This window comes from Rhinolophus sinicus, linkage group LG10 (genome assembly GCF_036562045.2).
Source record: "Rhinolophus sinicus isolate RSC01 linkage group LG10, ASM3656204v1, whole genome shotgun sequence".
Taxonomy (NCBI): domain Eukaryota; kingdom Metazoa; phylum Chordata; class Mammalia; order Chiroptera; family Rhinolophidae; genus Rhinolophus; species Rhinolophus sinicus.
The window spans coordinates 17,099,745-17,111,967 of NC_133759.1; the positions used below are offsets into that span (position 1 = coordinate 17,099,745).

Below are 12,223 nucleotides of genomic sequence, written 5' to 3' on the forward strand. Positions count from 1 at the left end.
CCCCTGCATCTCAGGATTGGAAAGACCAGACCCCACAGAGGCCAAGGCATCTGGGGCCTCTGAGCAGTCGTGGAACTTTGGGCAAGATCCATAAAGGCTCTGAGCCTCAGTTTTTTCACTAATAAAATGGGGCGTCCACAGTGGATGGGGTTAAGTGAGAGACAACGTATCTCGCGGTAGCACTGTGCCCGGGGGCTTGCTCAGCAATGGGGATTCCATCCCTGCCCCGGGTTCATGGTCAAATAGCTGGGTGTGAGAAGTGTGAGTGTCAGGGTTACTTTTCACTGCTCACTGTGGGTCTTTCAGTAGATGCTAATTCCTTTCCTTTATATACATGTGTGTATATATACACAGATATGAAATGTAAATATAACACAAGGATGGCCTCAATTTTTCATCTTAGATTCTATCACTTAACCTGCTAACTTCACTCTACCTGATGATGGACATGAGCTTGTGTGAAGTGATAAGGACATGGGTCCCTATGTTAGGTTCACATCCTAAAATGAAAACAGTGATGTTCAGATACCCTGCCTCCCAAGTTCGCCCAACTACTAGATTTTTGAAACCAAAAATGATTCCTTTACAGAAAGGAAACCCAGATACTTGCTGTGGTGGGAGGGTCCCCTAAGAGGTGACTAATGTCGCAAAAACTCAGACTCACCAGGGCTTGCAGCTTAGGACAGTGAATGGAGAGCTGGATGAGTGTGCTGTCGGTTATCTGGAGAGAAACACGCTGTGTCAGTGTGGCTTCTACACCAGAACTTAATACCTAATTCTGGCTTCTCCTGAACACGAGAATCAAAAGATGCAAAAGAATTAAAAACTCATGTCAAGCACACTTGGGCTGGGAGCTCCTCTCTGCACCAGCAAGCTCAACTCTGCCCACTCCTGAGGATGCAAAGCTGTTCCTGGGTCTGTCCTCTGTGCCCCAAGGGGGCCTAGGGACAGAGGACACAGCGCGAGTGGGCCAGGAGGGTCCCCCAAGATTCTATGGAGTCACCTCAGTGGACATGCCAGCTTATTCCTCTCTTAAGTTCTGTCAAAATCAGAGGGGATTTAGTTGTTTTTTTAATGTTTGGCAGAAGACGGAGCTGTTCTGAACTTCTCGACTGTAGCTCCGTGTGATGACTGAGAAGAGCCCAAAGTTGACGCCCTCCACTGCCATGGCCTCACGGGTGCCCCAGCCCTGACACCTGCCTGGGGCAAAGAGGGTCCCGACAACAGCCAGCTGGCACCTGGCTCTGCCTGGCTGTCTGCGGTGCCTGAGGGGCAGGGCTGTCATGGGACCACTCACCAGAACGCATTCTTCAAGATCCATCTTCTCCAGCTCATGGCAATTCTGAAAGAGTCCATACAACATGCCTCACCACACGGTCAGTGGCGAGAGCAACACCGGACGCTTGCTCTGCCCCTGAGTACTGGCCCATATCTTTGTTCTCTTCCATTAAGAAAGGTAGTTGCCTACACCTGCCCTGTGCTCACAAATGTCAGCAGGTACATTTTAACCACAGGCCACAGTGTGGGCAGGTGAGGGCTGGGTAGGAGGAAATGTGTATGAGCGTCCCCAAGAGGACATGCGTTTCAGGCTGGCGGCCAGAGGGGCCCCCACGGCCGTCGGGCCGTCGGCACTTGCGCACAATGTGGCAGGAGGAGCAGAGGCAGAGCGCAGCCCAGGGAGGGGAGGCTGCGCTGGCGTCTGTATCTGAGGGGCATCTCCGTCCAGGGAAGAGGCTCCTCTCATGTGCTTACACCTGCCAGTGCTATCTGGACGAGCCACACAACCTCTGTGGGACCTCCCTCGCTTTCCGGCCAACTACAAAATACGCAGAACACCCTGAGGAGTCTATGCGACTTAGTGCCTGTCATTTCTGAGGTAGTTTTTCGCACACTCCAAAGCCACTGCAAGTTATTTGGAATGAGGGAGGTGAACTAGAGTTTGGTTTGGTTTTTTAAAACCTCCGCCTTACCCGAGCTAAAAGTGTAAAGCCTGCATCAGTCAAATGGGAACATCGGGCAGCCTCCAAAATCCTGGGATAAGGCGTGCAGGGGAGAGAAAAGTAGCAAATGGTTAACGAGAGGAGCACGTCCTTTATGGTGCACACGCATGAGTTCACTCTGCTCCTGACACACTCTTGCTTCTGGTAACAGCCCTGAGGGTTGTAAATGCAAACACTGTTCCCACTGGACAGATGAGGAGAATGACGCTTCGGGAGCAATGTGACCTGCCCTAAGTCCCCAAGTCCCATCCCAAACTCAGATAGAAAATCCAGGAATCTTCCCACAATTCCACCAGCACATTGTTACAAATGTTTTTAAATATTTTTCCAATATTTGTTGACTTTTAAACACAATTAAAATGAACTTTTACTCAACAAAAATCATCTTGACATATACACACACACACACACACACACACACACACTACATTTACTGAAATTCTGTTACCCTAAAGGAAATTTTAAAAATTTACAGCCAATGAAGGACAGAGTTGATTCTCAACACTTGTGCTTAACAGGGATGGATGCATAAATAAGAACATTTTTAGTTAAATACTCCCTTATAGCAAAAATTTTGACCTCTTTTCTAACCAGTTTTGATCACACAGATTCCTTTTACTGCACAGAAATATCAAAATTATCTACAAGCATACCTAATACAACAGTAAAAAAATGGGCCAAAGACCAAATCAGACAACCCCTAAAAGATATGTAACTGGGGTAAGCCTGAGAAATGGGTCAGTTTCACCAGTAAATAAAGAAAAATAAGCAAGTATCTTTTTTTCTGCCTACAGGGGTTAAGTAAGATTGCTGGTTCTGAAGTCAAAATCAACAAGTTCATATTCTAGTTTTACTTCTTACTCATCATGTGACCCAGGTCAAATTATGTGATATTCTTTGAGTCTCAGTTTCTCCTCTACAAAACAAGTAAGAATAACAGCACCTACCTCCTAGAGATTTGGTGAGGATTAAATGCGATAATGCTGATAAAAGTGCCTATCACAGAGCTTGGCGTTCAATCGATATGAACTATGATTAGTATTTGGTTGCTATTATTAAAGTTTTAATATTCACAGTATTATGTGGAGAATACCAAAATAAATCATTATTTGTTAGAACAAAACAAAACTCTTCTTCCTGCTCGGGGAAGATGATAAATAAAGCGACTGGGATTCCCTCCCCCCATTCTGTCCATTTAGCAGCTGGTTTAGAGGAGAAACAGGTGACATTTGGATGCGAGGCTGCTGTCCTTATCAGATCACTGATGTCAAGGTAACGAACAACAGGTGAGGCAAGTCGGGTGGGCAAACATGTGCAGTCCAGCAAGACACTGAGGTTCAAAACTGATGGGTGCTAAATTGGGGGAGGGACGCAGGGAAGGGTGAAAAAGAGGAAGGGATTAAGAAGTACAAACTGGCAGTTACAAAACAGTCAGCGGATGTGAAGTACAGCACACAGTCGAGAACACCGCAGTAACTAGGTATGGTGCCCGGTGGGTACTTGACTAATCAGGGGGGAATCACTTTGTAAATTATATAAATGTCTAACCACTATATTGTACATGTGAAACTAATATAAAATAATATTGACTGCAACTATAATTGAAAATTTTTAAATAGATTCCCTGGTGGTGGACAGTTTAATACTCTCCCATACATCCCTAAATGAACAGGGTTACACCCACTCCAATCCATCAGACAAAAGCCAACAACACAACCATGCCCCCACCAGCACGTGTCCCACCAGCTGGCAAAGCCCTTCCTTCCTACAGGAAGCCTCCCGATCAGCCCACTCACTGAAGTCTCGGGCAGTTCAAAGCCAGGGCTGTGAGAGAGGCATCCGTGAGGTTGCCGCAGCCAGAAAGACAGAGGGCCTGCAGCCGGTGGCAGCCCCTGCAAATCTGCACCACGCCTCCATCCGTAATGCGCTGGGGAGACACAACGGGCAGGGAAATCAGAAGGCACCAGCTTACTGAAATGGAGCCACAGAAAAATGGGGTCTACTGTTGGTCAATTAGTTGGGGTTGCCAGTTACTAGCATTTTATCCTAATTCAACAAAATAAGGTGACATACAGGACAGACATGTATTATGCTATCTCTGCACAGCTTTAAAAATATTCTAGCATTACTAATAGAGAGTGATATTTTAAAATTCTAGGGGTGGCTGGTTAGCTCGGTTGGTTAGAGCGTGGTGCCAATAACACCAAGGTTGCCGGTTCGATCCCCGCAAGGGCCACTGTGAGCTGCACCCTCATTATAAAAAAAAAAAAAAAAAAAAAGGTAATGGCCATTAAAATTCTATTTCCCTTCCCAGATTTTTTTTTAAAGGAAAATGTGATAAACTTGTATTAAAAGTCAGATTAAATAGAGAGCTCATGAGACGTGCCTGATTAAGTGACTTATTAACTTGTGGTTGAATCTCTATAGATTAATGCTGTAGACATCTATCATACAAATCTACCATATAAATCATATATGTGTCTACTTATTTCCTCAAGTGTTTAGAGAATAGCAAAATTAAATAAATCACTAAATTGATAAAGAACCATTCAAAATAATATTTGTATTTACATCTACTAATTTATGTAGAAATAAACATGCACATTTATATTATACTTCAAGTCATCTAACAGTGCTATCTATCCTACATGCTATTCAAGGTCCTATTTTTGAACAGTGCAGGCCCATAAGATCGATATATGCCCAGAAACTGGTTTCCCTTTTCTCTCCCACCATCAGGGACTCTAAAGATTTACAATTCATTCACTACATACCAAATGCAAGGGATTTCTCTTACTTCCCTCATCATTGATGTTTCCCTTGGAACCCAGTAGGATGGAGCTACCATCCTTCTCGGTTATCCATTTTTACAATGGCAGTGGAGAAGGAACCATAGTTTTTCACATGCTAAAGCTCTGATGAAAAGTACACGCTGCTCTTGCATGTGTCCTTTATTTTTCAAAGCATTTTCCCATCTGTCATTTTTTATTTACTGAGATAATGTACAAAATAGATGTCATCATCCCCAGTTTATAAGTAAAAAAAGACTGTGAGCCCTTAGCCTGAATTGTTCAGGTCAGTGACAGCATTCCTGATCCCCCAAAATAAACAAAGACAGACTCTGATCTATAGTGTTTGAGGGGCAACGTCAATGGCTTCATACTGGCCTTTTTGGTTACGTCGTTGTTTTCTCATCTCGTGGCAAATGGGTAGGTCACAGAAGACACGAGATAAGAGATTCGGGGTGGCAAGCAGGCCGCTGCCTGCGGCAGGTTCCCGAGGGAAAGGGCACAGAGCAGGAGGGCCCGTTACTTACTGAGCAGGACTGTAAGTTGAGGCTCACAAGCTCCTGGCAGTAATTCTGAATGTGTTTTAGAGCTTCGTCTTCTAACTGAGCGGACAGAGAAAACACAGCGGGATGGAACCAGGTCAGGGCACCAAGGAAAAGGCAACATCAAGTCCCCACCTGAGGTGCCCACACCTAACACTCGCTACACACAGTGTGTGACCCCCGCGGTACCTGTGTGCAGCCCCTCAGGAGCAGGGCTTTGAGGCCTCGGCAACCTCGCACCAGGGCCTCAACACCGTCCTTCGTGATCTGATCACACCACGAGAGGTTCAGGTACTCCAGGTTTCGGCAGCCCTCACTGAGAGAACAAGAAACAAAACCACGCATGCGCAGTCACCCCACAGAGAATTTATCACCAACTTTGAGTTTAGTAAATCACAAGCAATCCTGGGGAGAGAGAACCTCTGTGGCATGTCTGAGTCACCTATTTCCTGCTCCAATGGGACCATCAGAAAGGTTTTAGACACACCAAAACGTTCACAGCTGTGGGGATTTCTCTTGACTACAAGTAACAGGTAGTCTTACCTGATCCCCTTTAAGGAGCTGTTTGTAATGGACACACAGGAAGTCAGATCCAGATGTTTCAGCTTGGAACAAAATCTGCTAAGGCTATAACACGTGCTGAAAAAGAGCAGAGGCACTAAAGATATTTTCAACCATGATTCTCTCCCCTCACTCTCCCCATGGCCAATAAGTCACCAGAGTAGTTTTCATTACTTACCTGTCAGTGATTTTTGTGCACCCATTAAGGTTTAAATGTTCAATGTTTCGGCAGTTCTGTGCAAAGGTCCTAAAATGAGAAAACATTTAAAAACTCCTTGCATGTTTCTGGGTAGTCACTAGAGGGCATGTGTAACCATTCGCATTTAGAACAGTGCTTCTCAAACTTCTAAAAATTTATTTTATTGTGCAAAGAACACTTAACATGAGATCTATTCTCTTAACACATTTTTCCGTGTACAATATATTATTGTTGCCTATAGGTACTAGTGCTCCTCAAACTTTCATGTGCACGTGAAACAGGTGGGGTTCTGGTCACAATACAGATTCTGATGATAGGTCTACACAAACTGCTTGATAGTCACACTTGTAACAAGCTCCCGGGTGATGCCAGTACTGTCACTCTGGGGACCACACTGGGACAAGCAAAGCTCTAGGCCGACTATGGCTCAGTTGTAACCCTCACCCACCCCTTGGTGGTCATCTAAGAATGGGGGCCTGCCTGCCTGTTAAGTTCCTCCAACTGAAAAGTCAGTTGGAAGCGAGGGGGCCAAATCTTTCTTGTATTGTGCCAGGCTGTCACTTGATTACCCTAGGGTCTTTCTGGAGACTCTTTCTCTGGCCACGGGTAGGGCCAGACATTCTTAGCCTTATGGAACAGTTTTGCTAGTATATGTGGCATTATTCCAATTGCTAAGATAAGAATATATTTCTTTGATACTCCTCATTGACAATCTTCACGGTTACTGTAGTTTCTTTAATGGAACCACTATTAGACTTATGTTCTCTATCGTAAATTATTTTAGGACCTATTCGGTATATTTAAGCTTCCTGTCAAAATAGAACCAATCTATGCTACTGGTTTACGAAGCTTTTGAAGTAGCAGAAAATTTGGTGTGATGATCTGAATTTCTTGATTTAAAAAAAAAATCACCTTGTTCCATAATATTTAAAGGAAGTGTTTTCATCCTTAAAAGATGTTACAAATCGATTTTCTTAGCAATGGTACAGCAGATGTTTCAGTTACAAATTCTACTGTTTGTAATCACTATCCACTGCACATTCGTACTGGCAGCTGCGATGGATGTATACTGCAGTCATGCTTCGTCTGCGGTTCTAGCCAACCTCCAAAAATACTAGAGGCCACAAGGATAAGGACATCAAGGTTTTAATAAGGTCTTGTCTCCAGAAAAGTTCAAAGCACGTGTCCTTAACGATGGATAATACTTCCACTAAATAACAGCTATCCAGTAAGAGGTGGGCAAGCATTTGGTTGGATAGACTATACTGCTAACTATAATAAAATGAACGGATAATCACATTCCATTATGAAGAAGCAAACTTCCAGGTTATGCTAAGGAAATTTTTGAAAGAATTACTTTGTTAAAATTAGTAAAATTTATATAAAAAGGTAGCCGCTATTATGAGAAGGAAACTAGGAAGATGGGAAAGTGAAGATGGGAATAGGAGAGGTGAACTAATAGAATATTCTGTGCCAGGCACTTCACACATATTATTTCATGTGATACTCTTGACATTCCCATGCAGGTGCTGTAACCGCCTTCACTTTGCAGAGGAGAGAACTGACACTCAGCGAGGTGAAATCATTCACCCCAAGGTCACATCCCGCACAACAATGGAGCTCAGTTTCTAATCCAGGCCTGTTGAGTCTAAAGTCATGGTTCTCTCATTACTCTACACGAATTACCGTAGGAAGAATCTCACAAAAGCACAGCAAATCGTACGCGTGGTTTATTTTTTCCGATGCAAATGTCAGCCACACGCTTCCACGTGAGTGAGTCGCTGTGACCTGACTTACTTCAAGGAGGAGTCCCCAACACCGATGCAGCCTCGCAAGCTGAGCTTCCGCAGGAACCCACCGCATCGCTTTGAGATGTTTTCCACCACTCGACCCTTGAATCAAAGTTGGAAAGAAATCTTGTTTTTCATGCTGTATATCTAACAGCATAATAACCTGAAATTTAGGAAGTGGATATATTTCTCCAGGGGTAATAGAAGATATTTGGGAACATTCCTCCAACACCCCACTTCTGTCCCTGATGCATAAAGGGGCTATAAGCATTGAAAAATGTTTTTAAGTAAAGCATTACATATTTAAAAAGAAATAAAAAGGGCACTACTTTTTGAAAGCCTTAACTCTGGAGTCAGGCCTCCCCTACCCAGGGCTCATAGCTATTCCACCAATTACAAGGATTTTTGAGGTCAGCTGTGGGAACACTGGCTGCTGGGCAGAGAGCTAAACAAAGTTGCCTTAAAACAAGAAATTCTATTTTGGCTAAACATTACCATTCTAAAAGTTTGAAAACGCATCATAAAGGCATCCCCTCATCCTCCTTAGCAATCACCTATTTAAACATATTTGTTCTGAAAGAGGAACTTTGGCTGGGTACGGGCAGACAGAGGAGAAAAAAAGAAAATGAACATTGATTAAGCCCTTCCACTTTTTCGGGCACAATTTTAACACTTTCTTTTAGCTATTATGGCTCATTTACTGCTCATGACAACCTTATGGATTGTTATTCCACAATGGAGGAAAGGAATACAGGGGAGCCCTTAGATATCCCATAGTATTAGCATTCCCTGTGACTAAAGCCAATGGAAAACTAGAAGCCAATCCAGGCAGGACTGCAAACGGCCCATACACTTCCGGAATGAGAGTTTGGATCACTCCACCAGGTAAACAACCGGACCAGCTGAGGTACTTGCTGAAGACAAAGGGAATAAAGAATGCGCAGTAGAAGAAGGTAGCTATAAACACCAACTATGACATCAGGGCCCATTATGGAAATGAGGACTATAATTATCCTGGGTATTTCCTCCCCATTTTGTTATAAATATGCATGTTTGTGTATATACAAAGCAAATATATTTTTCTTTCCTCTCTGGTTCCCTCATCATGTAAGGTAAGATGGACTGACTTTATATTATAGTATTTACGTACTGTTAATTCTGCATCACTGTATCTAAGGCACAGGATATCAAGCAGAAGAGAGAACATCACTCAAGGACTTAACCTCCCCTTCTGAAGAAGCGGTTAATGTGTTTCGGGTTGTACATCAGATAGTTGTATCACATTAGGTGGAATTAAGACCTTGTTATTGTTTAGAGATGAAGTATGGTTTAAAGAGAATTATATGGATGCCAAGTTGACAAGGAGTGATCTTGTCATGATTAATTGTATGTGTCAACCTGACTGGGCTACAGGATGCCCAGACATTTGGCCAAACGTCATTTGGGGTGTGTCTGAGGGTTTTTCCGGATGAGATTCACATTTGAATCAGCAAACCAAGCAGACTGCTCTCCTTAGTGAGAGTGGGCCGCATGCAACCAATTAAAGACCTGAACAGAACAAACAAGGCTAAGACGGAATGCCTCCTGCCTGACTGCTTGAGCTGGGACATTGGTCTTTCCTGGCCTTTGGACGTGAACTGAAACATCAGCTCTTCGTGGGCCTTGAATCTGCCGGCTTTCAGATTAGAATTCATACCATCGGCTCTGCTGGTTCAAAGGCCTTCAGACTTGGAGTGGAGCTACACATTGGCTCTCGGGGGTCTCCAGCTTGAGACTTCTCAGCCTCCATAATCACGTGACCCACTTTCTTATAATAAGTCTTTCTGTATCTCTATACACACAGACACCCTGTTGTTTCTGTTGCTCTGGAGATTCCTGACCAATACAAACTGGACCCAATACCTTCATTTTGCAAATAAAGATACTGAATAATTAAAGTGCCAAGGTTACACTTTAGTGAGTAGCAGAGTTGGGGTTCTAACAGAGTTTTCTGATTCTAAAGTCTGTGTGCTCTCAATAACTACTACATACGCAAGGGCTAAAACATTGAAAAGCGCCACTTTGTTTTGTTCTTAATACTATTATCATACTTTACAAAATAGCAATCTTGGACCGATCTGTAAGCACTGAGAATTCACTAGGACACATCAAACTAAAGAAAGGATCACAGGATCTGGGTTCACGGCTATTGTTACCTGGCTAACATCTTAATTAAATTGAAAATCCAAACTGTGATATTGCTAATGGCTTTATTTATGCTTTCTTGAGTACTACCTAATAATTAGTTTTTGAAACAAAATTCTAGACAATTGTGAAATAAATTACTGTCATTGGGGGGGGGGGGAAGATTATGACTTGGAAATCCAAGATAAATATTTAAGTATTGAAAAACAGCAAAAACAAAACAAAATTCCACACCAATGTCTACAAATGGAGCACACAATATATTTTTCTCCATTTCAAGTTAGTTGCATTTATATATGCTTTCCATTCTTCCTTTATTTGGAGTACAAGTTTTTGCTGGAATAAAAAAGTTACATTCAGGGGGCAGCCGGATGGCTCAGTTGGTTAGAGCACAAGCTCTGAACAACAGGGTTGCCAGTTCGATTCCCACATGGGCCAGTGAGCTGTGCCCTCCACAACTAGATTGAAGACAAACAAGCTGCCGCTGAGCTTCTGGAAAGGCAGCCAGATGGCTCAGTTGGTTAGAGCGTGAGCTCTCAACAACAAGGTTGCTGCTTCAATTCCCACCATGGGATGGTGGGCTGCACTCCCTGCAACTAAAGATTGAAAACGGCAACTGGACTTGGAGCTGAGCTGTGCCCTCCACAACTAGATTGAAGGGCAACTACTTGGAGCTGATGAGCCCTAGAGAAACACATGTCCTCCAATATTCCCCAATTAAAAAAAAAATTTTTTTTAATTACATTCAGGATTTTCTGCTCCATTGTTTCTAACTAAAAGGAAAAAATGAGCAAATCCTTTCCAAACGCAAAATTCAAGTCTATGTCTCTATATATTATAAAGCAGATAGTATGCTGTATGTGTGCATTTGGAATGAAGGGCTTTAGAGAAAAATAAGGCCTAACTGGAGGGACACTAACTTTTTAATACTACTTGGTTATTTGTCCCTTTTGGCCTGGCAGCATCTTTAATAACTATGAAGATATTGACAACAAAATGTCCAACTTCTACAGGCATGGAAAATGCTTGCACATCAGGGAAATAAGACTTCTTCAAGAGTAATGCTAAAGGAAAGGCACGACGCACTCTTGTCAGCTGGGTGCTTTACTCTGCCTTTTCTTTGAAATGCGACAGTCATGTAATCCTCTGTTCAAGGTATCCACTTTCTCCTCTTCCCAGGTGAGTGAACTTGGGTAAATTACTCAAACTTTCTGTGCCTCAGTTTCTTCAATACGGTGTGTTTGAGAGGATTAAATGAATATATGTAAAGTGCTTAGACTAGTGCCTGGCACACAGTAAATACTATTTGTATATTAATCCTGATCCTGGGCACTTCTCTTCTCTCAATATATCCATAAATCACCACTTTCATACCGAAGAAATGAATTTGAGACCATAAGTTTATCCACGGAATGGTTCCCAGGGTGAGAATCCAGAGGGCCTGTTTAGAGATTAGGGGAGGCCCCAACACTTGATTCATAATCCAGCCTGGAATCAAGGTGTTAGCCCCAAGGGGACCTGAATAGTATTAGACTAGATTGAAAGACTGAAGCCCTGATGCCAACTATTTCAGCTGTTCGCATGTCATTCTTTACATAACTGGTGAACCACAGACTGCCCTCTCCTTTCGTGGAGGTACTAAGTTTTTCTGCGATGTGTTTATATAGCTGCAGGCAGCAGGCAGCTGAAATTCTGAAATCAAATAATGCACAAGATAGTGCTATTTACTTGAAACAGTACTTGTTAATACCTGAATTTAAAAGTTTTTAATGTGTCTTCCAAAAAGCTGTATAGTTTGGAAAACCATCAAAGAAAACTTAACGAGACAATAAGAATCACAGAAGAAGAAGAAATGTCTTGCAAACTTTTTGTAAAACAATGACTCTCCTTGGGCCAGTAGAAATAACTACAATTTTTGGAATTTAATGTTCTCCTCAATATCACTAAGTAAACACAAGGAACCGAGATCAGGGATGACATGTCTGCATGGGTGGGGCACTGTTGCATCACTGCTAAGTCTGGGAAGAGCATTGAAGAACTCCTAATTCAGGGACCACAGTCCCAGCCAGGAACTAGAGCTTATCTTTCCAGGATGGGGGTGAAGCCCTGAAGTCCCCGTGCCCTTCCAAGCTCTGAGCACCGCAACTTGAGAAGAAAC

At 43.0% G+C, this 12,223-nt stretch overlaps 1 protein-coding gene across 4 annotated transcripts in view; it reads right to left on the reverse strand.

Annotated features, from left to right (window-relative positions):
• The window catches only part of FBXL2 (F-box and leucine rich repeat protein 2), a 60,853-nt gene that overhangs the window by 22,168 nt on the left and 26,462 nt on the right, over positions 1 to 12,223 (reverse strand). For 3 of the 4 annotated variants that reach the window (XR_002137030.2, XR_002137033.2, XM_019727724.2), the window contains exons 5-13: positions 7,889 to 7,983; positions 6,071 to 6,139; positions 5,875 to 5,970; positions 5,521 to 5,647; positions 5,317 to 5,391; positions 3,797 to 3,927; positions 1,971 to 2,031; positions 1,298 to 1,342; positions 665 to 721 (exon numbers count right to left, since the gene is read on the reverse strand). Coding sequence is in view for 2 of the 4 variants with exons in the window: in XM_019727724.2 (XP_019583283.1) it covers positions 665 to 721; positions 1,298 to 1,342; positions 1,971 to 2,031; positions 3,797 to 3,927; positions 5,317 to 5,391; positions 5,521 to 5,647; positions 5,875 to 5,970; positions 6,071 to 6,139; positions 7,889 to 7,983 (756 nt within the window). In the remaining 2 variants the exon portion in view is untranslated. Of the gene's footprint in view, positions 1 to 664; positions 722 to 1,297; positions 1,343 to 1,970; positions 2,032 to 3,796; positions 3,928 to 5,316; positions 5,392 to 5,520; positions 5,648 to 5,874; positions 5,990 to 6,070; positions 6,140 to 7,888; positions 7,984 to 12,223 lie in introns of those variants that run through there. The other variant, XM_074312710.1, reaches the window with a different exon arrangement.